The sequence below is a fragment of the Bubalus kerabau genome, chromosome 7 (genome assembly GCF_029407905.1).
Source record: "Bubalus kerabau isolate K-KA32 ecotype Philippines breed swamp buffalo chromosome 7, PCC_UOA_SB_1v2, whole genome shotgun sequence".
In the NCBI taxonomy this organism is placed as follows: Eukaryota; Metazoa; Chordata; class Mammalia; order Artiodactyla; family Bovidae; genus Bubalus; species Bubalus kerabau.
Window position 1 is genome coordinate 119,408,103 of NC_073630.1, and position 21,670 is coordinate 119,429,772.

The following is a 21,670-nucleotide window of genomic DNA, read 5'->3' on the forward strand; positions in this document are numbered from 1 at the left end:
TGGGGGCTCCAAAATCACTGCAGATGGTGACTGCAGTCATGAAATTAAAAGACGCTTGCTCCTTGGAAGAAAAGCTATGACCAAACTAGACAGCATATTAAAAAGCAGAGGCATTACTTTGCCAACAAAGGTCCGTCTGGTCAAAGCTATGGCTTTTCCAGTAGTCATGTATGGATGAGAGAGGTGGACCATAAAGAAGGCTAAGCCCTAAAGAAGTGATGCTTTTGAACTGTGGTGTTGGAGAAGACTCTTGAGAGTCCCTTGGACTGCAAGGAGATCCAACCAGTCCATCCTGAAGGAAATCAGTCCTGAATATTCATTGGAAGAACTGATGCCGATGTTGAAGCTCCAATACTTTGGCCACCTGATGCGAAGAACTGACTCACTGGAAAAGACCCTGATGCTGGGTAAGATTGAAGGCGGGAGGAGAAGGGGACAACAGAGGATAAGATGGTTGGATGGCATCACCGACTCAATGGACATGAGTTTGAGTAAGCTCCGGGAGTTGGTGATGTACAGGGAGGCCTGGCGTGCTGCAGTCCGTGGGGTGGCAAAGAGTCGGACAGGACTAAGAGACTGAACTGAACTGAGCCACACTTAGCCCCGGAGGCGCACGGAGACACCAGGTAGTGGCTGCGGTTGCTGCGGTTGCCTAGGAAATGCCCCAGCGCCGTGCCTCCGCAGGGCGCCCCGGGCCTTGTAGTCCGCCCGCTGCCTCCTTTTGGGTCGGCTGCGCGGGGAGGGACTACAACTCCCAGGAGGCAGCGCGGCGGGGCCTGGTGGGCGGGGCGAGCCCGGTGGGCGGGGCGAGGCCTTTTCCTTCCCGCAGCTCCCAGGGCACCGCGTCTGGAGGCGGAAGATGGCGTCGCGGAGGGTCCTGTCCGGGCTGCGCGCGGTCCGGCGGCCGCCGCGGCTGCTGCTGCTGCTGCTTCTGCTCCTCGGGCCGTGGGCCGCGGCGGGCCATGCCGGCAAGTACTCGCGGGAGAAGAACGAGCCCGCGCCGCCCTCGAAGCGCGAGCCCGCGGCGGAGTTCCGCATGGAGAAGCTGAACCAGCTGTGGGAGAAGGCCCAGCGGGTGAGCGGCGACCTGGTCCCTCCACCTCGGGGCTCCGCGAGCCGGGGCGTCCTCTGATCCTGGGGTCCGCGGAGCGCAGGCCCGGGTCTCTTCAGTCTCGAGGGTCCACGGGGCGTCCTCTGATCCTGGGGTCCGCGGAGCGCAGGCCCGGGTCTCTTCAGTCTAGAGGGTCCACGGGGCGTCCTCTGATCCTGGGGTCCGCGGAGCGCAGGCCCCGGTCTCTTCAGTCTCGAGGGTCCACGGGGCGTCCTCTGATCCTGGGGTCCGCGGAGCGCAGGCCCGGGTCTCTTCTGTCTCGGGGGTCTGCAGGGTGTCTTAATCCTGAGGTCCGCAGAACCCGGGCCCTGGCCTCTTCAGTTTCGGGGATCTGCAGGGCGTCCTCTGATCCTGGGGTCTGCAGAGCCCAGGCCGGGGTCTCTTCAGTCTCGGGTGTCTGCTGGCCGGGGCCTCAAGCGTTTGACAGCCTCAGACCCTCCCGCACATACAGGTGCGAGTCCCTCTTACTGCGTGCCCTCTACCCTTCATCAGGGAACAGGGACCCTGGCCTGGTGATAACAGGTGAAGACAGGAGGCCTTGGCCTGGGCAGAGGGGCTGCCCTGTCAGTTTGAGGCCGAGATTCCCTTTCAACTTTGCAGGTTTTTGCCTTTTCAACATTCTGTTTCCCTATATGGAGAAACAAGAAAACGGGTGATGCTGGTCATGAGGACAAGTCAAGGATAGCAGAAACCTGGAAGCAGACAGATTCTTGTTAAATTGGGTGAGAGGATGTGGTGAGAAGGGAACGGCTACCCACTCCTGTATTCTGGCCTGGAGAATTTGCAGAGTCGGACACGACTGAGCGACTCACTTTCACATGTGGTGGGAGGATAACACCTGAAACTTAAGACTCAAGTGAAGTGAATCCGACCTTCCTCAAAGCCCAGAGGGCAAAGGACGCCTCTAAGGTCACTCCACCTGGAGGCAGCTTCCTCATTAACCTAACAGTCCCTGCTGTTTCAGGCTGGGTGTTTTTAGAGAAATGGGTATTTACAAGCTTCCCCCAGCCTCTGGGCCTCTGTCTTCATCTCTCAAATGGAGTCTTATCAGCTTCAGTCTTCCAGTTTTAAGCATTCCTGAGTCCTTGAAAGAGAGCAAAGTGAGGACTAAGTTTTGGAAAAGAAAAGAAACCGAGGGGGAAGAAAGGCGGGGGCGGAATGTGACAGAGAGCCGCCTGAGGGGCAGTCAGGGCCCAGTAGATGCCCCCAGGCCCTTAGCTTCCAGGCCCCGCACTGTTCCTGGGCCAGTGCCCTTGAGGATTCCGCTCGGAGTCCCTAGCTGTCAGGGCCACTGTGTGTGCAGCCTGCCTGGTGAGAGAGCACTCTGGGTTGGAGAGGCTGGAGGGCTTACTGGGAGAAGGGACTCTTGTGCCCACGAACCTGCCCGGAGCCCTCCTGCCCGCAGGGCGGTGCTGGTCAGCCCCGTCTTGTCTGTCCAGATGCCGCTTCACATCTGCCAGCCTCCTCACGCCTCCTGGCCGTCGCCTGCCCTCCAGCCGCGCCTCCATAACCCTCCCCGCCCCGCCCCCGCGCTCAGTCCACTGAGACTGACCTGGTGACTGTGTGTGCAGTGTGACCTGGTCAGTCTCAGGTCACATCTGTCTGAGAGGGCCTCCTCTGTTCTCTGGGAACCCCAGCACTGTCCTTGGACGGGCCGGCCTTGCATTAGACGTCTTTTCTGGGCCCCTCGGCCCTGAAATTCTCCAATTGCGTGTACAAGTGTTTTCTGCTGAACGAAGGGCACAGGTCCTCAGGGTGGGGTTCATGCCCGGTGGCATCAGTTTCTTGGCTCCCTGAGCAGACCTGTGGAATACAAGCTGGCCTGTCCCAGCCTTCCTAGACGGTGAAGCTTCAGGAAGCGCCTCGGGTGGTGGCAGGAGCCCGCAAGGGGGCACGTGGTGCGGGCCTCCGGCCGAGTCCCAGGGTCGGCACTCCCCTGCCCAGAGTCGAGCCCAGACGGGAGGCAGGGCCAGCACAAGGCACTTTTGGTTCTTAGCCTTTTGGTTTTGTTCTCGGGATAATTTGCTCTCTGAAAACATCAAGACTTTGGCCACCTGATGTGAAGGACTGACTCCTTAGAAAAGACCCTGATGTTGGGAAAGATTGAAGGGGGGAGGAGAAGGGGACGATAGAGGATGAGACGGTTGGATGGCATCACCGACTCGATGGACATGAGTTTGAGTAAACTCCAGAAGTTGGTGATGGACAGGGAGGCCTGGCATGCTGCAGTCCATGGGGTCACAAAGAGTTGGACACAACTGAGCGACTCGACTGACTGAAAAAACATCACGTTTCTAAACATGAGGTGATCTCAGGGTGTGTCTTGCATGGCGTGTGCTCAGGGTGGGAGAAGGCGTCCCCCTGTCGTCTCTCGCCAGTCCTTCTGTGGGCCGGGGGTGCAGCTCCCACCTTGGTCCAGGGTCAGCGTGCAGAGCTGTGGCTGGAGCTGACATGTGCGTGGACGCTGGGTCCCAGGGGATTTTTTTTTTTGGTTGGTTGTTGGTTTTGGTTTTTTGTTGTTTTGTTTTACCATTTTTGAGGTATGATTGACCTCTGAAAAGTTGCTGATTAGTTTGGAGATAAGTGTACAGGCCCACAGACACACCCACCACCTCCCAGATATTCTCCTGAGCTCTTGTTTGTTATTATTTGTGGTAAGAACCTAAGATCAACACCCCCACCCCCTGCCCCGCCCCTTAGCAAATTTTTAAATAATAGTTTAAATGGGATTCCCAGGTGGCTCAGTGGTGAAGAATCTCCTTCCTTGCAGAAGACCCAGATTCAATCCCTGGGTTGGGAAGATCCCCTGGAGGAAAGCAAGGCAACCCAGCCCAGTATTCTTACCTGGAGAAGCCCATGGACAGAGGAGCCTGGAGGGCTACGGCGTCACAAGGAGTTGTACACGACTGAGTGACTAAAGGGAATTCCCTGGTGGCTCAGAAGATAAAGCATCTTCCTGCCATGCGGGAGACCAGGGTTCCATCCCTGGGTTGGGAAGATCCCCTGGAGAAGGAAATGGCAACCCACTCCAGTATTCTTGCCTGGAGAATCCCATGGACTGAGGAGCCTGGCCGGCTACAGTCCAGGGGATCGCAAAGAGTCGGACACAACTGAGCTGTGTAGTGTAGTGTGAGTGACTAAACAACAGAAACGTGCAGTCTGGTTGCCAGGGTCACACTGAGCAGTGGGGCTCCGGGGCTCACTCGAGCCGCATGGCTGGCTCTGCGCCCTTTGACCAGCCCTTCATTTCCTCTCCTCTGCCTCTTGTCCACTCTCCACCCCTCATGGAGCGTTGTTGTGGAGGAGCGTTTGCTGATACGTCTGGCTTATCTCACCCAGCGCCTGTGTCTTCACAAAGGGCCAGTTCCCCTTCTGTCTTGAGGCCCGTATTCCGTTGTATGTCTGTCCGGTGTTTTCCTTCTGTGTCTCGATGGGCATCTTGGCTGAGCTGCTCCCGTGTCCTGGCCGCTGTGACTGGTGCTGCAGGAAGCTTGGGAGCACAGGGCTTTTGTCGAGATTCTGGCTTCAGGCCTGTGGTCAGTGCCTGGCGGGGATTGCTGGGTCGCACGGCAGCTCTCGTCTCGTTTCTGAGGCACCTCCTCGCTGTTTGCCACAGTGGCTGCGCCCGTGCATCCCACCGGTCGCCCGCGGGGGCTCCCTTTGTTACCCCCCAGCAGGGGCTGCTTTCCATTCCCGAGTAACCGACCTGTAACTGCTGTGAGGCGGTGTCTCTCGTGGGGTTTCCATTCGTCCCGATGATCTGCCATCTGGAGGGTCTGTTCATGTCCCTCTTGGCCATTCACGTGTGGTGTCTGGAGAAATTTATATTCAAGTCCTTCGCCTGTTTAAGAATTAGGTTATTACTTCTTTTCAACAAGGAGTGGAAGCTCCAGGCAGAACAGCCAGGCAAGAAAAAAGAAAGAAAAGTCATCCCGGTCAGAAAGGAAGAGGTAAGGGGCTCTGTTTGCAGATGACGTGCTCTCCACTTGCAGCAAACGTGAACGCTGCACAGAGTCACTAGATCTGTCAACAACCTGGCCACGGCTACAGGGCGCAGGAGCGACACGCAGGCCTCGCTGACGCTTCCGTCACCAGCATCCAACTCTCTGAGAAGGAAATTAAGTCCGCCCCCCTTCCAGTAGCAGTGGAAAGGGTCCGATAGCCAGGGACACGCAGCCGTGTCCTTCAGACAGGTTCTTACCCTCCCAGGGGCCTCTGACGGGAGTGGAGGAGAGGGCCCCGGGCTCGCGAGGGCCCGCCCGAGAGCACCTCCAGGGAGGCGGCCAGGACGCTGCCCGGTGTCCGCCCAGCCGGGCAGGCGGACAGCAGGAAGTCGGGGTGAGTGGGGCCCCGGCGCCTCTGCCGTGAGTCCTCACCCTGCCTGGCAGCTTCGGTTTCCTCTCCACACCGTCTTCCTGCCCCGACTGAAGGTTCTAGCCCCGAGAGGTCTCTCTCTGCCTTCCTGCTTCTGTGCACGTGCGGGCACGCGTACGTGTGTGCCTCCAAGCCCGACCTCGCAAGGCTCCCCTTCCTGCATGACAGGCAGGCTGTATGGGGTCAGGTCCCAGCACCCGCACCTGCCTGGGGTAGCGGGGCCCCCCAGGGAGCCTACGGGGGTCGCGGAAGGGCTGCCTAGGGGGCCCACACTGCAGCCCCGGGTCCTCACCGTGTCACCCCGCCCGCCCTTCAAGGGGGCAGGTGTCTGCCAGGCATGCTAACGCGTTCATTTTTAAAGTTGCACGTTTAACGGGCCTGACCACAGCCTTCGCATGCCGGTTCTGGCCCAGAAGTGAGGAGGCGCCCTTGGGCCAAGCACAGAGCAGCCTCTGCCAGGAGCCGGAGAGCCCTTCTTAGCCCCGCAGCCCGTATCCAGGGAGGCCCCGCGCCCCTCGGTCAGCCCCCAGCACAGGCAATGACCCTGGGGAGCCGTAGCTGTGCTTTTTGTTTTTTAATTGGAAGTCTTCCATAAATATGATCTACTCTCCAGTCCTTGCGGTTTACTTTTCATCCAAGTTACACATGCAGGGAGAAGTTTCTCGGGTGAGCCCAGCATCCGTGCGCCTGCATCCCTGCGCCCAGGTGTGCACAGGTGCCCAGGGTCCAGGCTGGAGGGCGAGCCGGCCTGTCTCCCCAGGGCCAGTGCTCAGGCCGCTGATACCCCAGGGCTCCCTGGGGACGTGGTGTCTGCCGAGGCTGGAGGGCGAGCCAGCTTGTCTCCCCAGCGCCCGCGCACAGGCCGCCGATGCCCCGGGGCTCCCTGAGGACGCGGTGTCCGCTGAGGCTGGAGGGTGGGCCTGGGGCCTAAGGGCCGGTGGGCTCCACGCCGTGCACAGAGGCCCCTTTGACATTCTCGTGCGGGAGCGTGAGCGGGATCTTGAGCACCCAGGACCCCGGCTCCTCCTCCCCACCTCTGGCGTCTCCTCTCTGAGGTCAGTTTCTTCTGGGCTGTCATTGGTCACCATGCAGCTGGTGGTCAGGCGTCCTCTCTTCTCCTCCTCCCGCAGCTGAATCTTCCTCCTTTGAAGTTGTCCGACCTCCACACTGATCTGAAGATTCAAGAGCGGGATGAATTCAAGTGGAAGAAGCTGAAGGCTGAGGGCCTGGATGAGGACGGGGAGGAAGAGGCGAAGCTGGTCCGCAGCCTCAGTGGTACTTCTCTTCTCGCTCCCCTCTCCTCTGGCCAAGGGCAGTGGTCGCCCCGGCTCAGGCTCCAGCTTGGTGTTCTGACTTGGTCTGTGGGCAGGACAAGAGTCAGGACCGCTCCTGTGAGCCTGAGCCCTGCAGGGTGACCCTCAGCTCCAGGCGGGTGCAGCTGCCAGGCTGTCCTCGATGGGCCTTGGCTGGTGGGAGGGGGTCCAGGGCAAGGGCATCCGGCTGAGCGAGCTCCCAGCGGCCGAAGCCCCGGGTCTGTCTGGTCCGGGAAGACGGCCGGGGCGGCCTGGAGTCACCTGGACGAGGAGGTGGGGTGTTCCTGGGGTCTAGTCCCCTGGGAAGAGCAGAGCCTTCCCGGTCCACGGCCGTGCCCAGACAGGCCGCCTTGTTTGTCTGGGTGACACTGGTCTCTGTGGGCGCCCAGGTGACCTGGCAGGAGACTCAGCCGGCCTGGAGAGCTGGGGCCTGAGCTGGGCCTGCCGATCTGGGGGTGGTGGTCCCCGAGCGGCTGGCTGTCTTCTGGGTGTGGCCCGAGACCCCACATCCCACCCACCCCCCAACCGACCCAGCCCCTTTACAAGGCAGATGCCACACCTAGGTGTCCACATAGTGTGGCATCCAGACCAGGACCCAGCGGTGGCCAGATCTGCCCTGCGCCCTGCAGACGGTGGTCACCCGTGCCCGGCGTCTCAGGAGGCTGGCGTGGAGGGTTGGCCTGGAGGCTGGGCTGACGGCAGACCCGCCCCCCCAAGCCAAGTCCTCACGGACGGCTGGGCCACCCCGCGGGCTGCACCTCCTGTGGGTCTGGCTCCCGTCGTCGGGTGAAGGGCTTCTGCAGTTTAGGGAGAGGGTCACACACGGGTTCTTAATGTTTCGAAAACCACAGGCTGGACACCAGGAGCACAGCCTCTCCATGGCTCACTCAGACCCCTGTGGGCTGAGCCCCCAGGCAGGGTAGACAGGGCAGTTTAGCCCCACAAGATGAGCTCAGTGTGAACGGGGCCCAAGGTGCCTCCAACAGCAGGCCCAAGGCCAGGAGCTGGGTGTGGGCTGCACAGGAGGCTGCGGGCCCCTCAGGGACCATGCGTGTCCAGTGCTCGTGGAGTCAGGCCCAGAGGAGGGGCTGGGGGTCAGGGGCCAGGTGGCCTCAGCTTGAACGAGGACGCCAGGGATGGAGGTCAGGGGAGAGGAAGCCCAGGACCCCAGGAAGCCCCGGTGTGAAGCCTGGAGGGTGGATCCTGTCTGCAGCCTGGGGGCCCCATCCCTCTGAGCAGGGAGGGCGGGGCAGCGGGGTGGTTGATGGGAGTGGGCGGAGACACCAGGACCGGTGTCCAGGGCAGACCCAGCAGCCCAGCCCCGCTGCGCAGAGAGCTGCCTCCAGACCTCCCCAGGCACCCACCCTCTCCGACACTGTGCAGAGATGCAGGCCCCTGTGTGGTGCGGAGGCCGTGGGTGGGCGCTGTGTCCTGGGAGCTACGGAGAAACGTCAGCCGGTCGCTGGCCTGCAATGACCAGCCAGCAGCGGCTGAGCCAGTGTCCCCCCGCCCCGGCTCCACTGTCATTAGTAAACTTTCCCCTGGCAGCTGTTGACAGCAAGATCCCACCGTTAGAAATCTTCTCCAGATAAAGACATGGGTTGTGGGGGGGCTGCCCCTGCCCACGTGGCCCTGTCCACTTCCGCCCCAGTTGGAGCTTGCTCCTCAACAGAATCAGATGGCGGGTTTTGGTTTGGCGAACCTGTGCAGCCGGTCCAAAGGTGGTCCCATGGGTGCCAGGCCTGTGCGCGGCTCTCCGCACAGGGAGGGGGTGGAGGGGTTGGCTGGAAGCCGGCCGGGGGCGGGGGGAGCCCCGGGTCCCTGCTCCTTCCCCAGGTCCTGAGCGGCAGAGGAGGGTACAGCCCCCAGCCCACCTCCCTGACCCCGCCCTGCTCCCTCCTAGTCATCCTGGCCAAGTATGGCCTGGACGGCAGGAAGGACTCGCGGGTCGTGAGCAACAACTTCGTCGACCACGGCCCTGACGATGAGAGCTTGGAGGACCCCCGGCTGGAGAAGCTGTGGCACAAGGTACCCTCTGCCGAGAGCCACCCTCGGCCCTGGCGTCCTGCCCGGGGCGGCCCGTCTCACCCTGCGGGCCCTCCTCCCCGGCCCCACTGGCTTGTAGTCCCATGTCTGCCCCACCTGGAATGCTTGCTGCTGTGAACAGGAGCTCGCAACCCGTGTTTGCATGGAGTTTCTCGTGGCACATGGGGGCCTGAGCCTCGCGCGTTGCCAAGCGTGCTCGTGAACCTGTGGTTAGAAACGCAGGCTCAGGGTGTCATGAGCGGCTCTTTTCACTTGGTGCCTGGACTGTCGACCTGTGAACAGGGCGGGCAGCGGGGGCACTGACCCTTCCCTGCCCAGGGAGAACCCGCATGTAACTGGGAGTCAGCCCTCTGTCTGCAGAGTCAGCCAACTGCTGATCGCATAGCAGTGCAGTGGTTTTTTTTTAAATAATCTGCACGTAAATGGGCCCATGGGGGTCAAACCTGTGTCCGGGGTCATCTGTGTGTGATCTGCGATTGGATCCTGTGGATGGTTTCTGTGAGCTCGGCCGGGGTGGGGGTGCCAGCTGGCCGGGGGGCCGTGGGGGTCTTCTCTCTGGGACCTGCCATCCTTGCTCATGGGGGTGGGGCCGGAGTGGGGAGCTTCCTCGGGGCTGAGCCCTGGACCCGTTATTCCCTCGTGTGTATGCATCCTGCACCCCCACCCCTGGGCAGGTGGGGCGATGCCCTGGGGAGTGGCCAGGACTCCCCTGGCCCCTGCCCCGGCCCAAGGTCCTGCTGGGGTCCATCCCCATGCCCGGCTAGCTGGGTGGTCTCCCCGCCATCCGCCCTGGAGGCGGTCAGGTCTGGGCTCCTGCCCTGCCCCGCGGTAAGGTGGGTGAAGGCTGAGAACCGGGCCTGTGCTGGGGTCCCGCTGGCCCCGGGCGTTCACCGGAGGCGCTGCCCTTGCAGGCGAAGACCTCGGGGAAGTTCTCCAGCGAAGAACTGGACAAGCTGTGGCGGGAGCTTCAGCACCACAAGGAGAAGGTGCAGGAGTACCACGCGCTGCTGGAGACCCTGGGCGGGGCCGAAGGTGCTCCCTGCGCCGTAGGGGCCCAGACTGTTCCAGAACAGTGTGGGGGGGCCGCGGGGGGGAGTGCCACGCCCTCGGGGGCGGGGCCGAAGGTGCTCCCTGCGGCAGCCCGGGCCCAGAATGTTCCAGAAGGGGGGGGGGCTGAAGGTGCTCCCTGCCCCGGCCGGCCCAGACTGTTCCAGAACAAGGAGGGGGTGGTGCACGCCCTCAGGCCTCCCGGCTTCTGAGCAGGAGTGGCTCGGGCCCCGTCAGGTGCTCAGACGGGCCACCTCTCCTGTCGCCTCGGGGGTGGCCCCCAAGGGGTGGTGGTCTCAGGGCCCACCTTGGAGTCAGCAGGGCGGGACGCGGGGCGCAGCGTCCCGGGCCGGCCCCTCACAGGCCCCCGGCCTGGCTCCGGCAGAAAGCCACGAGAACGCCATCGGGCCAGTGGACCTGAGTGGCGTGCAGGCGGAGGCGCTGGCGAGCAGGCATGCGGAGCTGAAGGACCGGCTGCGGAACATCGGCCAGGGCTTCGACCGGCTGCGCAGGGTCAGCCACCAGGGCTACGGCTCCGAGACTGGTGAGCCGCCACCCAACTGGGACACCCGTCCTGGCGTCCTCCACCCTCTGTTCCCCGAGCGCTGACCACGGGGCGGCCACTGCTCTTCGCCCAGGGGCACGTCAAGGCCGCGAGACGGGCTCCCTGCTCCTCGGCCCGACGCGGGCGCCCTGCGCTTGCTCAGCCCGCGGGGGTGAGGCGCCCGGACCATGCCGCAGGCCCACTGTGCCGACCCGCTGAGTTTCCAGGGAGCAGGGACCCCCGCGGGCCCTGCCGTGCGGAGGGGTGGGGCCAAGGCTGGCCGCGGTGCCTCAGCCCCGCCCTCCAGGGGCGGCACACCTGGCGGCCCCTGCTGGAGTGCTTCCTGTGCTCCCTGCAGCCTAGGGCGACAGGAGGGGCCTGCAGGGGAGGCGTGGGGTGCTGGCCACGCGGCCCACCTGCTCCCAGCTTCCTCCAGGGCTGGAGAGAGGTGGCTGACAAGCGCTGGCTAAAGGGTTCCCTCCATTTGGTTTCCATTGCTCCGGAGCTGTGAGGACAGGCAGCAGCCTGAGCCTCAGCCTAGAGCTGCGGGTGAGGGACCCCGCAGAGTCAGAGGCGCCCCCCAGCCCTGGAGTGCGCCCCTTGCTCACTCAAGCAGCGGCTCCTGTGCCCTGGGGAGTGGCGGCCTGACCTGGGAGCTGCCGGCTGAGCGTGGGCGCAAGCAGTGCTTCCCGAGGACGCTGGCACACGCCCTGTGCACTGCACAGGTGGCACGTGGGCCCCCGGGCGTCCCGGGCAGGAGTCACCGCTCGTCTTCACTCTTGTGCAGAGTTCACGGAGCCCCGGGTGCTGGACCTCTGGGACATGGCCAAGTCAGCCAACTTCACCGAGAAGGAGCTGGAGTCCTTCCGGGTAAGGGTGGCGCCCCAGCCCCGTGGGGTGGCAGCGTCTCCTTGGTGGACGCGCTGATGACGCGGGAAAGGCCCCCTTCTCCAACCCGAGCAGGCCAGCGTGTGCACAGCACCGTCTCCAGTCGCCCCCCGCTGCCCCGAGTCCTGGTCGGAGGCCCGTGTGGGACAAAGCCTACCTCCAGCAGCGGACACTTTCACTTCTCACTTTCATGCATTGGAGAAGGAAATGGCAGCCCACTCCAGTGTTCTTGCCTGGAGAATCCCAGGGACGGAGGAGCCTGGTGGGCTGCCGTCTATGGGGTCGCACAGAGCCGGACGCGACTGACGTGACTTGGTAGTAGCAGCAGCGGCGGGCACTGTGCCTCCAGGCCGTCTGCTGAGTTTGGGGCTCGCCGGGTGTGAGGAGTAGGCTCGTAGGACAGGTGGATTCAGAGGGTTATGGAGGCACCCCTGAGGCCCTGTAGGGCCTGTGCTGGGCCCAGAGGGAGGGAGGGTTTTGGGGTCACTCGCCTCCACGCGGTCCTGTCGTGGCAGAGCCCCCACAGGTCAGGGGTCAGGGAAGGGCACGGCCCCCGGGGCTGGGAGGCTGCTGCTTCCCTGGACAGGAGCGCGGGGCGGGGTGGGCGCTGCGCTCCAGGGGCCTGCAGAGCTGAAAGTGGTGGACATGTGTGGGAGGCGTCTGTCGCAGGCCCGGAGGTGGTGGGGCGTGTCAGGGAGGTTCAGTTGTTTCAATCTCATCCCAGGAGGAGCTCAAGCACTTTGAAGTTAAAATTGAAAAGCACAACCATTACCAGAAGCAGCTAGAAATTTCTCACCAGAAGCTGAAGCACGTGGAGAGCTTTGGGGACCAGGAGCACGTCACCCGCAACAAGGAGCGCTACGCCATGCTGGAGGAGAAGACCAAGGAGCTGGGCTACAAGGTGGGTATGTGGCCGCCTGCCGCCCCCGGGGCTCATCCACGCCCACGGTGCTCTGCAGGGGCATCGGACACACGGTCAGACCCCCGCCCCTGCCCGGGGGCTGCACAGCCCTGAGGGGGGTTGGGGCTGGGCTGCGGGGCAGGGGCCTCCCAGGCCTCCCCACCACCCCCCCACCCCACCTCCGGGCCCCCCACCAGGTGACCAGCAAGAGGTTTGGTGCGGCTGCACCCACGGGGCGCGGCGGGCAGGCAGGACGGAGCCGGGCTCTTCCAGCCGCACAGCTGAGACGTGTGCCCCGCCCCTGGTCCTGAGTGACCTTCATCCCCACGAGCTGCCCGGTGGTTCTGGGGGCTCCTGAGTGGCCGCAGGAGCAGGCGGACCTTTGGGCCAGGGACACGTGGGTTCCACACTGGGCGCCACGGGGAATGGGCCACAGCAGGTGGCCCTCACAGGGTCGCTCCCCGTGTGCGGCGGGTGCCCTCGGTGGGGTGACGTGAGAATCCCAGAGCACGTACAGAACACAGAGACTGAAGCCCCCTCGCTGGGGCACCTGACCCGGCAGGGCCTCCCTCTGGTCATCAGCAGTGAGCCCACAGCTCAGGGCACCTCCCAGGCACCAAGATGTGAGGGGCCCGTCTCCGGAGGGGGCCTGGGTTCAGGTCTGAAGGAGCGAGGGGCAGGCGGCGTGGACCTGCGGAGCCAGCGGCACAGGCGTGGGCATCGCTGTGGGCGCAGGGGAGCCCAGGCCCGCAGAGGGCTCTGCAGGGACCTCCTCTGTGCCTCCTGTACACGGCACTCTCCCCGTTCAGGATAAGTTAGAGGGGAAAGAAAGGAAAGTACCAGAATTGGGGGTGACAACCAGGGAGAAGCCAGACCTTGCTGTGACGAGAGGAAGAAGAGGGAAGCTTCCCCAGTGGTGCTCCGTGGAAGCCCCAGCTGCTGCCCCGCTCCAGGCCCCACCAGCCCAGGGGGCTCCCGCCCAGGGGCTCTATGTGCCCGGGGAGCAGGGCAGAGCCCGGGGTGGAGGGCAGAGACCGGGGAGGAGGGCAGAGCCGGGCCCTGGGAGGCCACGGAGGCCCCCACCACTGCGATGAGGACAGAGCCTGGGGAGCCAGGGACGGGCTGGGTCTTCATTCACTGTCTGTCGTTGTTTGTTTTTGTGTATTTTTTGTTGCGCCCTGAAACCACATAGCTTGAAAATCAGGTTAAACTACAGGGAAAAAAGTGCAAAAACCATAACACACAGAGGGTACACAGTAGGCTACTAAACAATCAGTGGATCATTGAAGAAACGTAGGAAGAAATCAGAGTGACCTGGAGACGAGAGACCGTCCCAGACCCCAGACCTAGGGCACGTCACAGGGGCAGCTCCAGGAGGGCGGTGTGTAGCCACAAGCCCGCCTCGGGCGGCGGAACGTGCAACCTGACCTTACACTGGAACCAGAGAAAGGACAGACAAACCCAGAGTCAGCAGAGGGGCAGGGACGAAGGTCAGAGCAGAAACGTGGAGGAGGAAAAAAGACGAAAAAAATTAGGTCAACGAGACGAAGAGCTGGTTTGTTAGAAAAGATAAACAGAATTATGTGGGGGCTCTGCGCGCAGTGTGGGAGACCCGGGTTCCATCCCTGGGTCGGGAAGATCCCCAGAGAAGGCAATGGCAACCCACTCCGGTACTCTTGCCTGGAGAATTCCATGGATGGAGGAGCCCGGTGGGCTACAGTCTATGGGGTCGCACAGTCAGACACGACTTAGGGACCTTACTTTTACTTTCAAACAGAATTGATAAACCTTCAGCCAGACTCATCAAGAAGAAAACAAGAAGTGAGGATGCTGGGTGGAGAGAGAGGCTGTTCGCGGGGTTCCCCAGAGGCTGTTTCTGGTTAATGAGCTGCTCCGATAGTTTATCTGATGAGTTATAGATGGGGGCTCAGCGGGGAGGCACTTGGAAAGCAAACCGCCGAGCTCTTCTCTGCAGCGGTAGGCTGAGTCTCGGGCCATGCGCAGCTCTCCTGTGTGACCAGCCCACGCTGTTCCTGCAGGTGAAGAAGCACATGCAGGACCTGTCCAGCCGCATCTCCAGGGCCCGCCACAACGAGCTCTGAGGCCACAGCGAGCTCTGAGGCCCTGCAGCGCAGCCAGCCGCACGGAGGAGGCGTCGGCGGCCTGGGGTTCCCGAAGAGGGGCCCGGGCCCTCGGGTCACTTGTCCGCCAGCAGAACCTCAGGGAAGGCGTGGAGGGGACCGGCCAGGAGGGGCCGTAGCCGGAAGGGCGGACAGACTGCCGCGGGTGCCCCGGGGCCGGGAGGAGGAGCTCCACGAGCCCGCGCCCCCTGCCTGACAGCCAGCTGCCCCCATGTCAGGAACACGATTCCCAGCTGCCCATGGCGTGGTGGCCGCTGTGCTACAAGGCCACGATTTGCGTTGAAATCCTGTGACTGCCACCGGAAACGCTGTGTACAGAGCCCCTTACGCATGCGTGACAGCATCCAATTAAAGCGCGGCCACGGCTGCCACCGGCCCCGCCTTGCTGCGCTGCCGGGCCCGGGGACTCCGGGCCCCTCTGCCGCCCCGTCCCCACGCCCCCAGTCTCTGTGGTGGGAGATACGGGAGGGCTGCTGGGCTTGGCTGGGCCTCCCTGGCTTGGCGCTGACTCCCTGGGTGGGCAGAGCACCACCCTGGCCTCTGACATGAGGTCCTACCCCTGCGGGTCGGAGTTGCAGGGGAGCCCAGCAGCCTGCAGGGCTCACCGACCGCTCTGGACTGTTCCCTGGCCCCTCAGCCAAGGGCCCCGGGCAGGGCCGGATCCACAGGGCCCATGGGCCCCAGACACTCTGCTGGGCACCGTGTCCTGCTCTCGGCCACGTCTGACTCACCGTCATCACTGGCACTCCAGGGGCAGACACCCTATTAGCTGGTCTTAGAAGGAAGGCCAGGGCAGCCGTCCCGGACCATTGCAGCGCCGGGAAGAGCAGGGAGGGGGCCCCATGGCAGGAGGTGCCCCCCTCCAGGTCACTGGGCCTGGCGCCTGTCCAGCCTCGGAGACCCACCCAGGCTCTCACATCGTGTCTGCCCCCAACTGTGCCCACAGCCATGTCCCTCCCAGCAGTGGCCAGGCTGCGGGCAGGGCTGGGGCCGCTGCACTGAGACAGCCGTCTGAGGACAAAGGAGGACCTTTGCCTTCCAGGGTGGAGCCCAGATGTCCAGAGTGCTTGGGTGCTGGGGGTGGTAAGAGCCCCCAGCCACACACTCAGGACTGACACCACCTCTGCAGGAACATCCTGGCCCTCGTGGGCTCACAGTGGGGGACGGTACAGGGTCCGCCCAGGAAATGGACGCTAAAGGGACTCAGTTTACTGTCAGAGGAGCCGACAGCTTGGAGGCTGCTCCTGGCTCAGACATGCCGGAGGAGCGACAGGCCCTCACCGGTCTCGTTGGCCCTGGAGGGCGTGGGTGAGGCGGAGGCCCTGGTCGGGGCAGCGGCTGCTCTCTGCAGCTGTGGCTTCTCAGCGATCATCTGGGGCAGACAGTGTTCACACGGCGCAAGGAGCATGCCTGTGGCTCAGCGGGCTCCCCACGAGTGCTGGGGACCCACAGTAGCCCGCCAAGAGCAGGGCCCCGGGTCCCCCAGCTCTCTTCTCTGAAGCAAGGCACTTAGGGTGTCCCCAAAACCTCCACGTTGGAACCTAACCCCCAAGGTGATGGTACCCGGAGGCGGGGCCTTGGTAATCAGGTCAGGAGGTGGGGTTCTCATGAAGGGCATCAGTGCCTTTACAGGAGAGATCCCAGGGAGCACCCTTGTCTCCTCCAACGTGAGAACACGGTGAGGAAGAGGAGGCTGGCCCCACCAGACCTCCCCCAGCGTGACTTGTCCTTCCAACCTCCAGAACCGGAAGTAAATGCTGTTAAGCCCGCCCCACCCCCGCCTGTGGTTTTCACAGTGGGCCTGCCCAGCTCACGGTGACACTTCCCTCCTCCCGACCCCCCTCGCAGACCCGGGCCCTGGCCAAGGGTGCTTGCGTGTGAGCCCACAGAAGGCTGCCAGGCCGGGCCCATGGCCACGCCCGGCTCCTCACTTGCCTCCCTCGGGCTCGCCGCAGGTGCCTTAGCCCTGCCGATGGATACTTAGAACCAGACGTGGAACAACAGACTGGTTCCAAATTGGGAAAGGAGTATGACAAGACCTGCTTATTAACTTACATGCCAAGTACATCATGCAAAATGCTGGGCTGGATGAAGCACAAGCTGGAATTAAGATTGCCAGGAGAAATATCAATAACCTCACATATGCAGATGGCACCACCCTTATGGCAGAAAGGGAAGAACTAAAGACCCTCTTGATGAAAGTGAAAGCAGAGAGTGAAAAAGCTGGTTTAAAACTCAACATTCAAAAAACCAAGATCATGGCATCTGGTCTCATCATTTCATGGCAAATAGATGGGGAAACAGTGGCTGACTTTATTTTTCTGGGCTCCAAAAATCACTGGATGGTGATTGCAGCCATGAAATTAAAAGACGCTTACTCCTTGGAAGGAAAGTTATGACCAACCTAGATAGCATATTCAAAAGCAGAGACATTACTTTGCCAACAAAGGTCCATTTAGTCAAGGCTATGGTTTTTCCACTGGTCATGTATGGATGTGAGAGTTGGACCATAAAGAAAGCTGAGCGCCGAAGAATTGATGCTTTTGAACTGTGGTGCTGGAGAAGACTCTAGAGTCCCTTGGACTGCAAGGAGATCCAACCAGTCCATCCTAAAGGAAATCAGTCCTGAATATTCATTGCAAGGACTGATGCTGAAGCTGAAACTCCAACACTTTGGCCACCTGATGTGAAGAACTGATTAACTGGAAAAGACCCTGATGCTGGGCAAGATTGAAGGCGGGAGGAGAAGGGGACGACAGAAGATGAGATGGTTGGATGGCATCACTGACTCAACGGACATGAGTTTGAGTAAACTCAGGAGATAGTGGAGGACAGGGAAGGCTGGCGCGCTGCAGTCCATGGGGTCCCAAAGAGCCGGACATGACTGAGCGACTGAGCAACAACAAGGGCACTGCTGTAAAACAGACACAGATCAGTGGAACAGAGCCGAGGTCAGAAGCAGACCCCACTTACGTGGTCAGTTAACTTGTGACAAAGGAGCCAAGAATATACGATGGGGAAAGGATAGTCTCTTCGATAAATGGTGTTGGGAAAACTGGGCCACTGTCTCACACCAGGGCCGCTGGTGGTGAAGAACCCGCCTGCCAACGCAGGAGACGGAAGAGACATGGGTTTGATCCCTGAGTCGGGAAGATTCCCTGGAGGAGAGCATGGCAACCCACTCCAGTATTCTTGCCTGGAGACAAGAGGAGCCCAGGGGGTGATAGGCCACGGGGTCACAGAGTTGGACACGAATGAAGCGAGTCAGCACACATCTTACACCATGTACAAAAATTAATGGATTAAAGAATGTAAGACTGGAAACCATAAAACTCCTAAAAGAAAACCTAGGCAGTAAGCTCCCTGACATCAGTCTTGGTGATAATTTTTTGGACCTGACACCAAAAGCAACAGTAAATAAGCGGGACTACACCAAAGCAAAGCGCTCCTGCACAGCAAGGGAAGCACGGACAGAGAAGAGAGCCTGTGGGGCGGGAGAAGAGACCTGCAAGCCACGTATCTGAGAAGGGCTAATACCCAAAACGGATGAACTCCTATTACTGAGCAGTAAAAACAAAGCAACAAGAAAGATGCTCAACATCACTAACCATTCAGTTCAGTCGCTCAGTCGTGTCCGACTCTCTGCGACCCCATGAATCGCAGCACGCCAGGCCTCCCTGTCCATCACCAACTCCCGGAGTTCACTCAGACTCACATCCATCGAGTCAGTGATGCCATCCAGCCACCTCATCCTCTGTCGTCCCCTTCTCCTCCTGCCCCCAATCCCTCCCAGCATCCGAGTCTTTTCCAATGAGTCAACTCATCGCATGAGGTGGCCAAAGTACTGGAGTTTCAGCTTTAGCAATCAGTCCCTCCAAAGAAATCCCAGGGCTGATCTCCTTCAGAATGGACTGGTTGGGTCTCCTTGCAGTCCAAGGGACTCTCAAGAGTCTTCTCCAACACCACAGTTCAAAAGCATCAATTCTTCGGCGCTCAGCCTTCTTCACAGTCCAACTCTCACATCCATACATGACCACAGGAAAAACCATAGCCTTGACTAGACGGACCTTTGTTGGCAAAGTAATGTCTCTGCTTTTCAATATGCTGTCTAGGCTGGTCATAACTTTCCTTCCAAGGAGTAAGCGTCTTAATTTCCTGGCTGCAGTCACCATCTGCAGTGCTTTTGGAGCCCAGAAAAATAAAGTCTGACACCGTTTCATTAGGGAAATGCAAACCAAGACCACAGCGAGACATCACCTGGCACACATCACAGACACTATTACTAGAAAGACGACAGAGTTTCCCTGGCAGCTCAGGGCCAAAGAATCCGCCTGCCAATGCAGGAGACAGAGGTTCCATCCCTGGTCTGGGAAGATCCCACATGCCACGGAGCAACTAAGCCCGACAGCCACAACTCCTGAGCCCCCAGCCGCGACTACGGAAACCTGTGCTCCCAGGAGACATGCTGAGCAACGAGAAGCCGCAGCAGTGAGAGCTCCAGGCGCCACAAGTAGACGGTGGCCCCCCCAGAGAGAAGTCCCTGCAGCAGTGAGGACCCAGCGCAGCCGAAAACTTAAAAGTAAAATTATATAAAAGACAACAGATACCAAAGGTCGGCAAGGATGTGGAAAAAGACGGCCCTTATGCACTGCCGTAAGTGGGTGCAGCCTCCAAAGTGAAAGTCGCTCAGTCATGTCCGGCTCTTTGCAACCATGCAGTCCAGGCGATTCTCCAGGCCACAACACTGGAGTGGGTTGCCTTTTCCTTTTCCAGGGGATCTTCTCAACCCAGGGATCGAACCCAGGTCTCGTGCATTGCAGGTGGATTCTTCACCAGAGCCACCAGGGAAGCTTATTCCTAAGTGGAATATTACTCGGCCATTAAGAAATGAAACCCTGCCGTGTGACTTGGATTACCTAAGAGGGCAGTAGGACAGAGAGAAAGCCAGATGTATGGCCTCACGTACATGCTCAACCTGAAAAGAAAAAACTGAACGGGTGGAACAGATGAACATGGTTGCCAGAGATGGAGGACTGGAGTGGACGATGCCGCAGAGGGAGTCAAAAGGCACAGACTCCAGGTTACAAACCAGGACACGGGGGCAGCGCCCAGCACACGGCTCTAGGCAGCGATGAGGCCATGGGGGCAGTGCCCAGCACGCAGCTCCAGGCAGCGATGAGGCTACGGGGGCAGCGCCCAGCACGCGGCTCCAGGCAGCGATGCTGTGCTGTGTATGACGGTGGAGAGCCGTCTTCAGAGTTCTCGTCACAAGAAAAAAAAAACCCTGAAAGTGTGCAGTGACGGACGTTAACTAGACTTACCGTGGTGCTCATCTCACAATATATGCAAACACAGAACTGCAATGCTGTACCTCTAAAACTAATATAATTTGTCAATTATACCTCAATAAAAAAAATTAAGCCTTCCGGTCTGACACTGATATTCCAGAATTAGGGTGCTAAACCCTTCCCAGGAGGCCCCCAGGCTGCATGGCACCCCTCCGCCAGCTCTGTGTCCAGCACCCTGCGGGGTCTCCCTGAGGGCTGGGGGCGCAACAGGACAGGAGTGGGGCGGGCAGTGACGGGCTGCCCACGGGAGCCAGGCCGGTGCTCCTGTCGGCAAAGTCGAGGCGCCCTTCTCAGGCCTCATTCGGGTCCAGGGCTCCCAAGACCTTTCACAGCCACAGTGGCCTGCGTGCCTCAACCCTGGTGGCTGCAACAGTTTTGCCAAGGTTACCCCAAAGGACTTAGCCACCACCAGCCACCCTTCACGGCTCTGCAGGAAGGGCAGGCATTTGTTTGGTTCTCACTTGGCTCCGTGTGGCTTGGCCCCCGCGCCCCAGAGCCTCGCTGGCCAGAGGGTGGCTGTCACGTGTCAGGACAAACCCCTGCCTGCCCCTGGTATTCTGATTCCTGGCTCCTCAACTGCCCCTCCAAGGTGCCCTTGGCCAGGCCTGGAAGATCCCCATAGGGAACTGCTCAGCTTCCCATGGCCACGTGCCTCCAGGCAGGTGCTGCCCACGAGACCCCCGGCCACCCGTGGGGCAGAGGGCCAAGGGGGTGCAGTGGCCCTTCCTGGGTGCCCCCACATCCTGGGTCAGCATCACGAAGACACGGTGGGCTCCTCTTATTCCAGCAACAGGAGAACCCAGACGCCAGCCACCCGAGGCCACGGGTAACACCTGGGACCCCGACCACCTGTCCCCATGCTGCAGCATGTGGCCTGCCCAGACCCCAAACCCCCAGCTGAGGGGCCCCAACACAGCAGGAGCCCCAGACTGGGGTGCTCTGGCCACACTTTGCCCCCACGTGCAAAGACAGAAGCTTGCTCCCCTTGGAGTGCTGTCCATGGTCTGTGAGACTCTGACCTGCGTGTGGAGCGGCCCCGGGGCCTTTGCATCTCACTGGGGGCGTCTGCTGGCTCAGGCTTGGTGGGGGAGGGGAGCTACATCAACCCTGGCCACATCAACCTGAGGGACCCTCCCCCAAGAGGCAGAGGACGTGGCGGGTGTCCCACAGGCTTCCCATGGTCAGACTAAGCGAGGCTTGCTGGGGACTGGGTGGGATCACGCAGGAGGCAGTAGGCATGGGTCTGCAGGGGCTGGTGGGGTGGGTGGTTGGAGCCCCCACCAGGCAGAAGAGCCCTATCTTATCTCTGAGACCAGGGTGGGTGGGTCCGGCCCAGCAAGGAGGACAAAAAGCCCACCACCAACTCCAGGAACTTTCCAGCACCCAGACCACCCCCACTGGCCAGGGGAGCCAGGACCACCCCTCCTGCCCACTGAGTCATGGACATGCCCGTCAACCCCCGCCCACCGGCCAGGGGTCCGTCCTGTGCCCCCAGAGGGACACAGCAGGAGCCCAAGCGCTCAGGAAATAACTGACCATGTTGTCAATGGAACATAAGAGATTTTAAAGATCTAAACCGTTTACAGGACTAACTCAGTGGGTCCCAGGAGGCCGACAGTCGCTGAAGGGCCCAAGGGCCACGCCCTCCAGGCGCAAGGCAGTGCTGACGGGTCGGGAGGTGGAGCCCTGCAGATGGACGCCCCCAACCCGCGTCGGGGTTGAAGACGAGGGTCCTCATCACTGGGCCGCTGCCTCCAGGGAAGGTTGCTGGCAGGTCACATCCCAGGGCCGGAAACTGCTGGCCAGACGCTGCCTCGGGTCCACCGCAGCTGCTGCGGACACCTGTCCAGGCGGCACCTCCCGCCGGCCTGGGGGCCAGAGCAGGCGTCAGAGGGGCAACCAGAGCCGTCCGTCCACCTGCCGCCGCCCCCCACCCCCCGGGCCCAGGGAAGCGCGC

At 61.3% G+C, this 21,670-nt stretch overlaps 2 protein-coding genes across 6 annotated transcripts in view; one reads left to right on the forward strand and one right to left on the reverse strand.

The window, feature by feature from the left end:
- The first annotated feature begins 819 nt into the window (after window positions 1–819).
- LRPAP1 (LDL receptor related protein associated protein 1) lies at window positions 820–14,734 on the forward strand. Its single transcript, XM_055589232.1, has 8 exons — window positions 820–1,075; window positions 6,616–6,760; window positions 8,702–8,826; window positions 9,756–9,876; window positions 10,277–10,435; window positions 11,223–11,305; window positions 12,048–12,224; window positions 14,264–14,734. The coding sequence occupies exons 1-8, from the start codon at window positions 860–862 to the stop codon at window positions 14,324–14,326; spliced, it is 1,089 nt and encodes a 362-aa protein (XP_055445207.1). The 5' UTR covers window positions 820–859; the 3' UTR covers window positions 14,327–14,734.
- DOK7 (docking protein 7) overlaps window positions 14,597–21,670 on the reverse strand; it is a 41,665-nt gene continuing 34,591 nt past the window's right edge. For all 5 annotated transcript variants that reach the window (XM_055589227.1, XM_055589230.1, XM_055589229.1 and 2 more), the window contains exon 11: window positions 14,597–21,581. The gene's annotated coding sequence lies outside the window, so the exon portion shown is untranslated. The remainder of the gene's footprint in view (window positions 21,582–21,670) is intronic.

Bases quoted from the DNA above. Each gene is read 5' to 3' on its own strand.
- LRPAP1 (XM_055589232.1), top strand. From the start codon at position 860: ATGGCGTCGCGGAGGGTCCTGTCCGGGCTGCGCGCGGTCCGGCGGCCG. The intron at 1,076-6,615 runs GTGAGCGGCGAC...CTCCTCCCGCAG, and splicing joins TGTGGGAGAAGGCCCAGCGG to CTGAATCTTCCTCCTTTGAA. The intron at 12,225-14,263 runs GTGGGTATGTGG...CTGTTCCTGCAG, and splicing joins CCAAGGAGCTGGGCTACAAG to GTGAAGAAGCACATGCAGGA.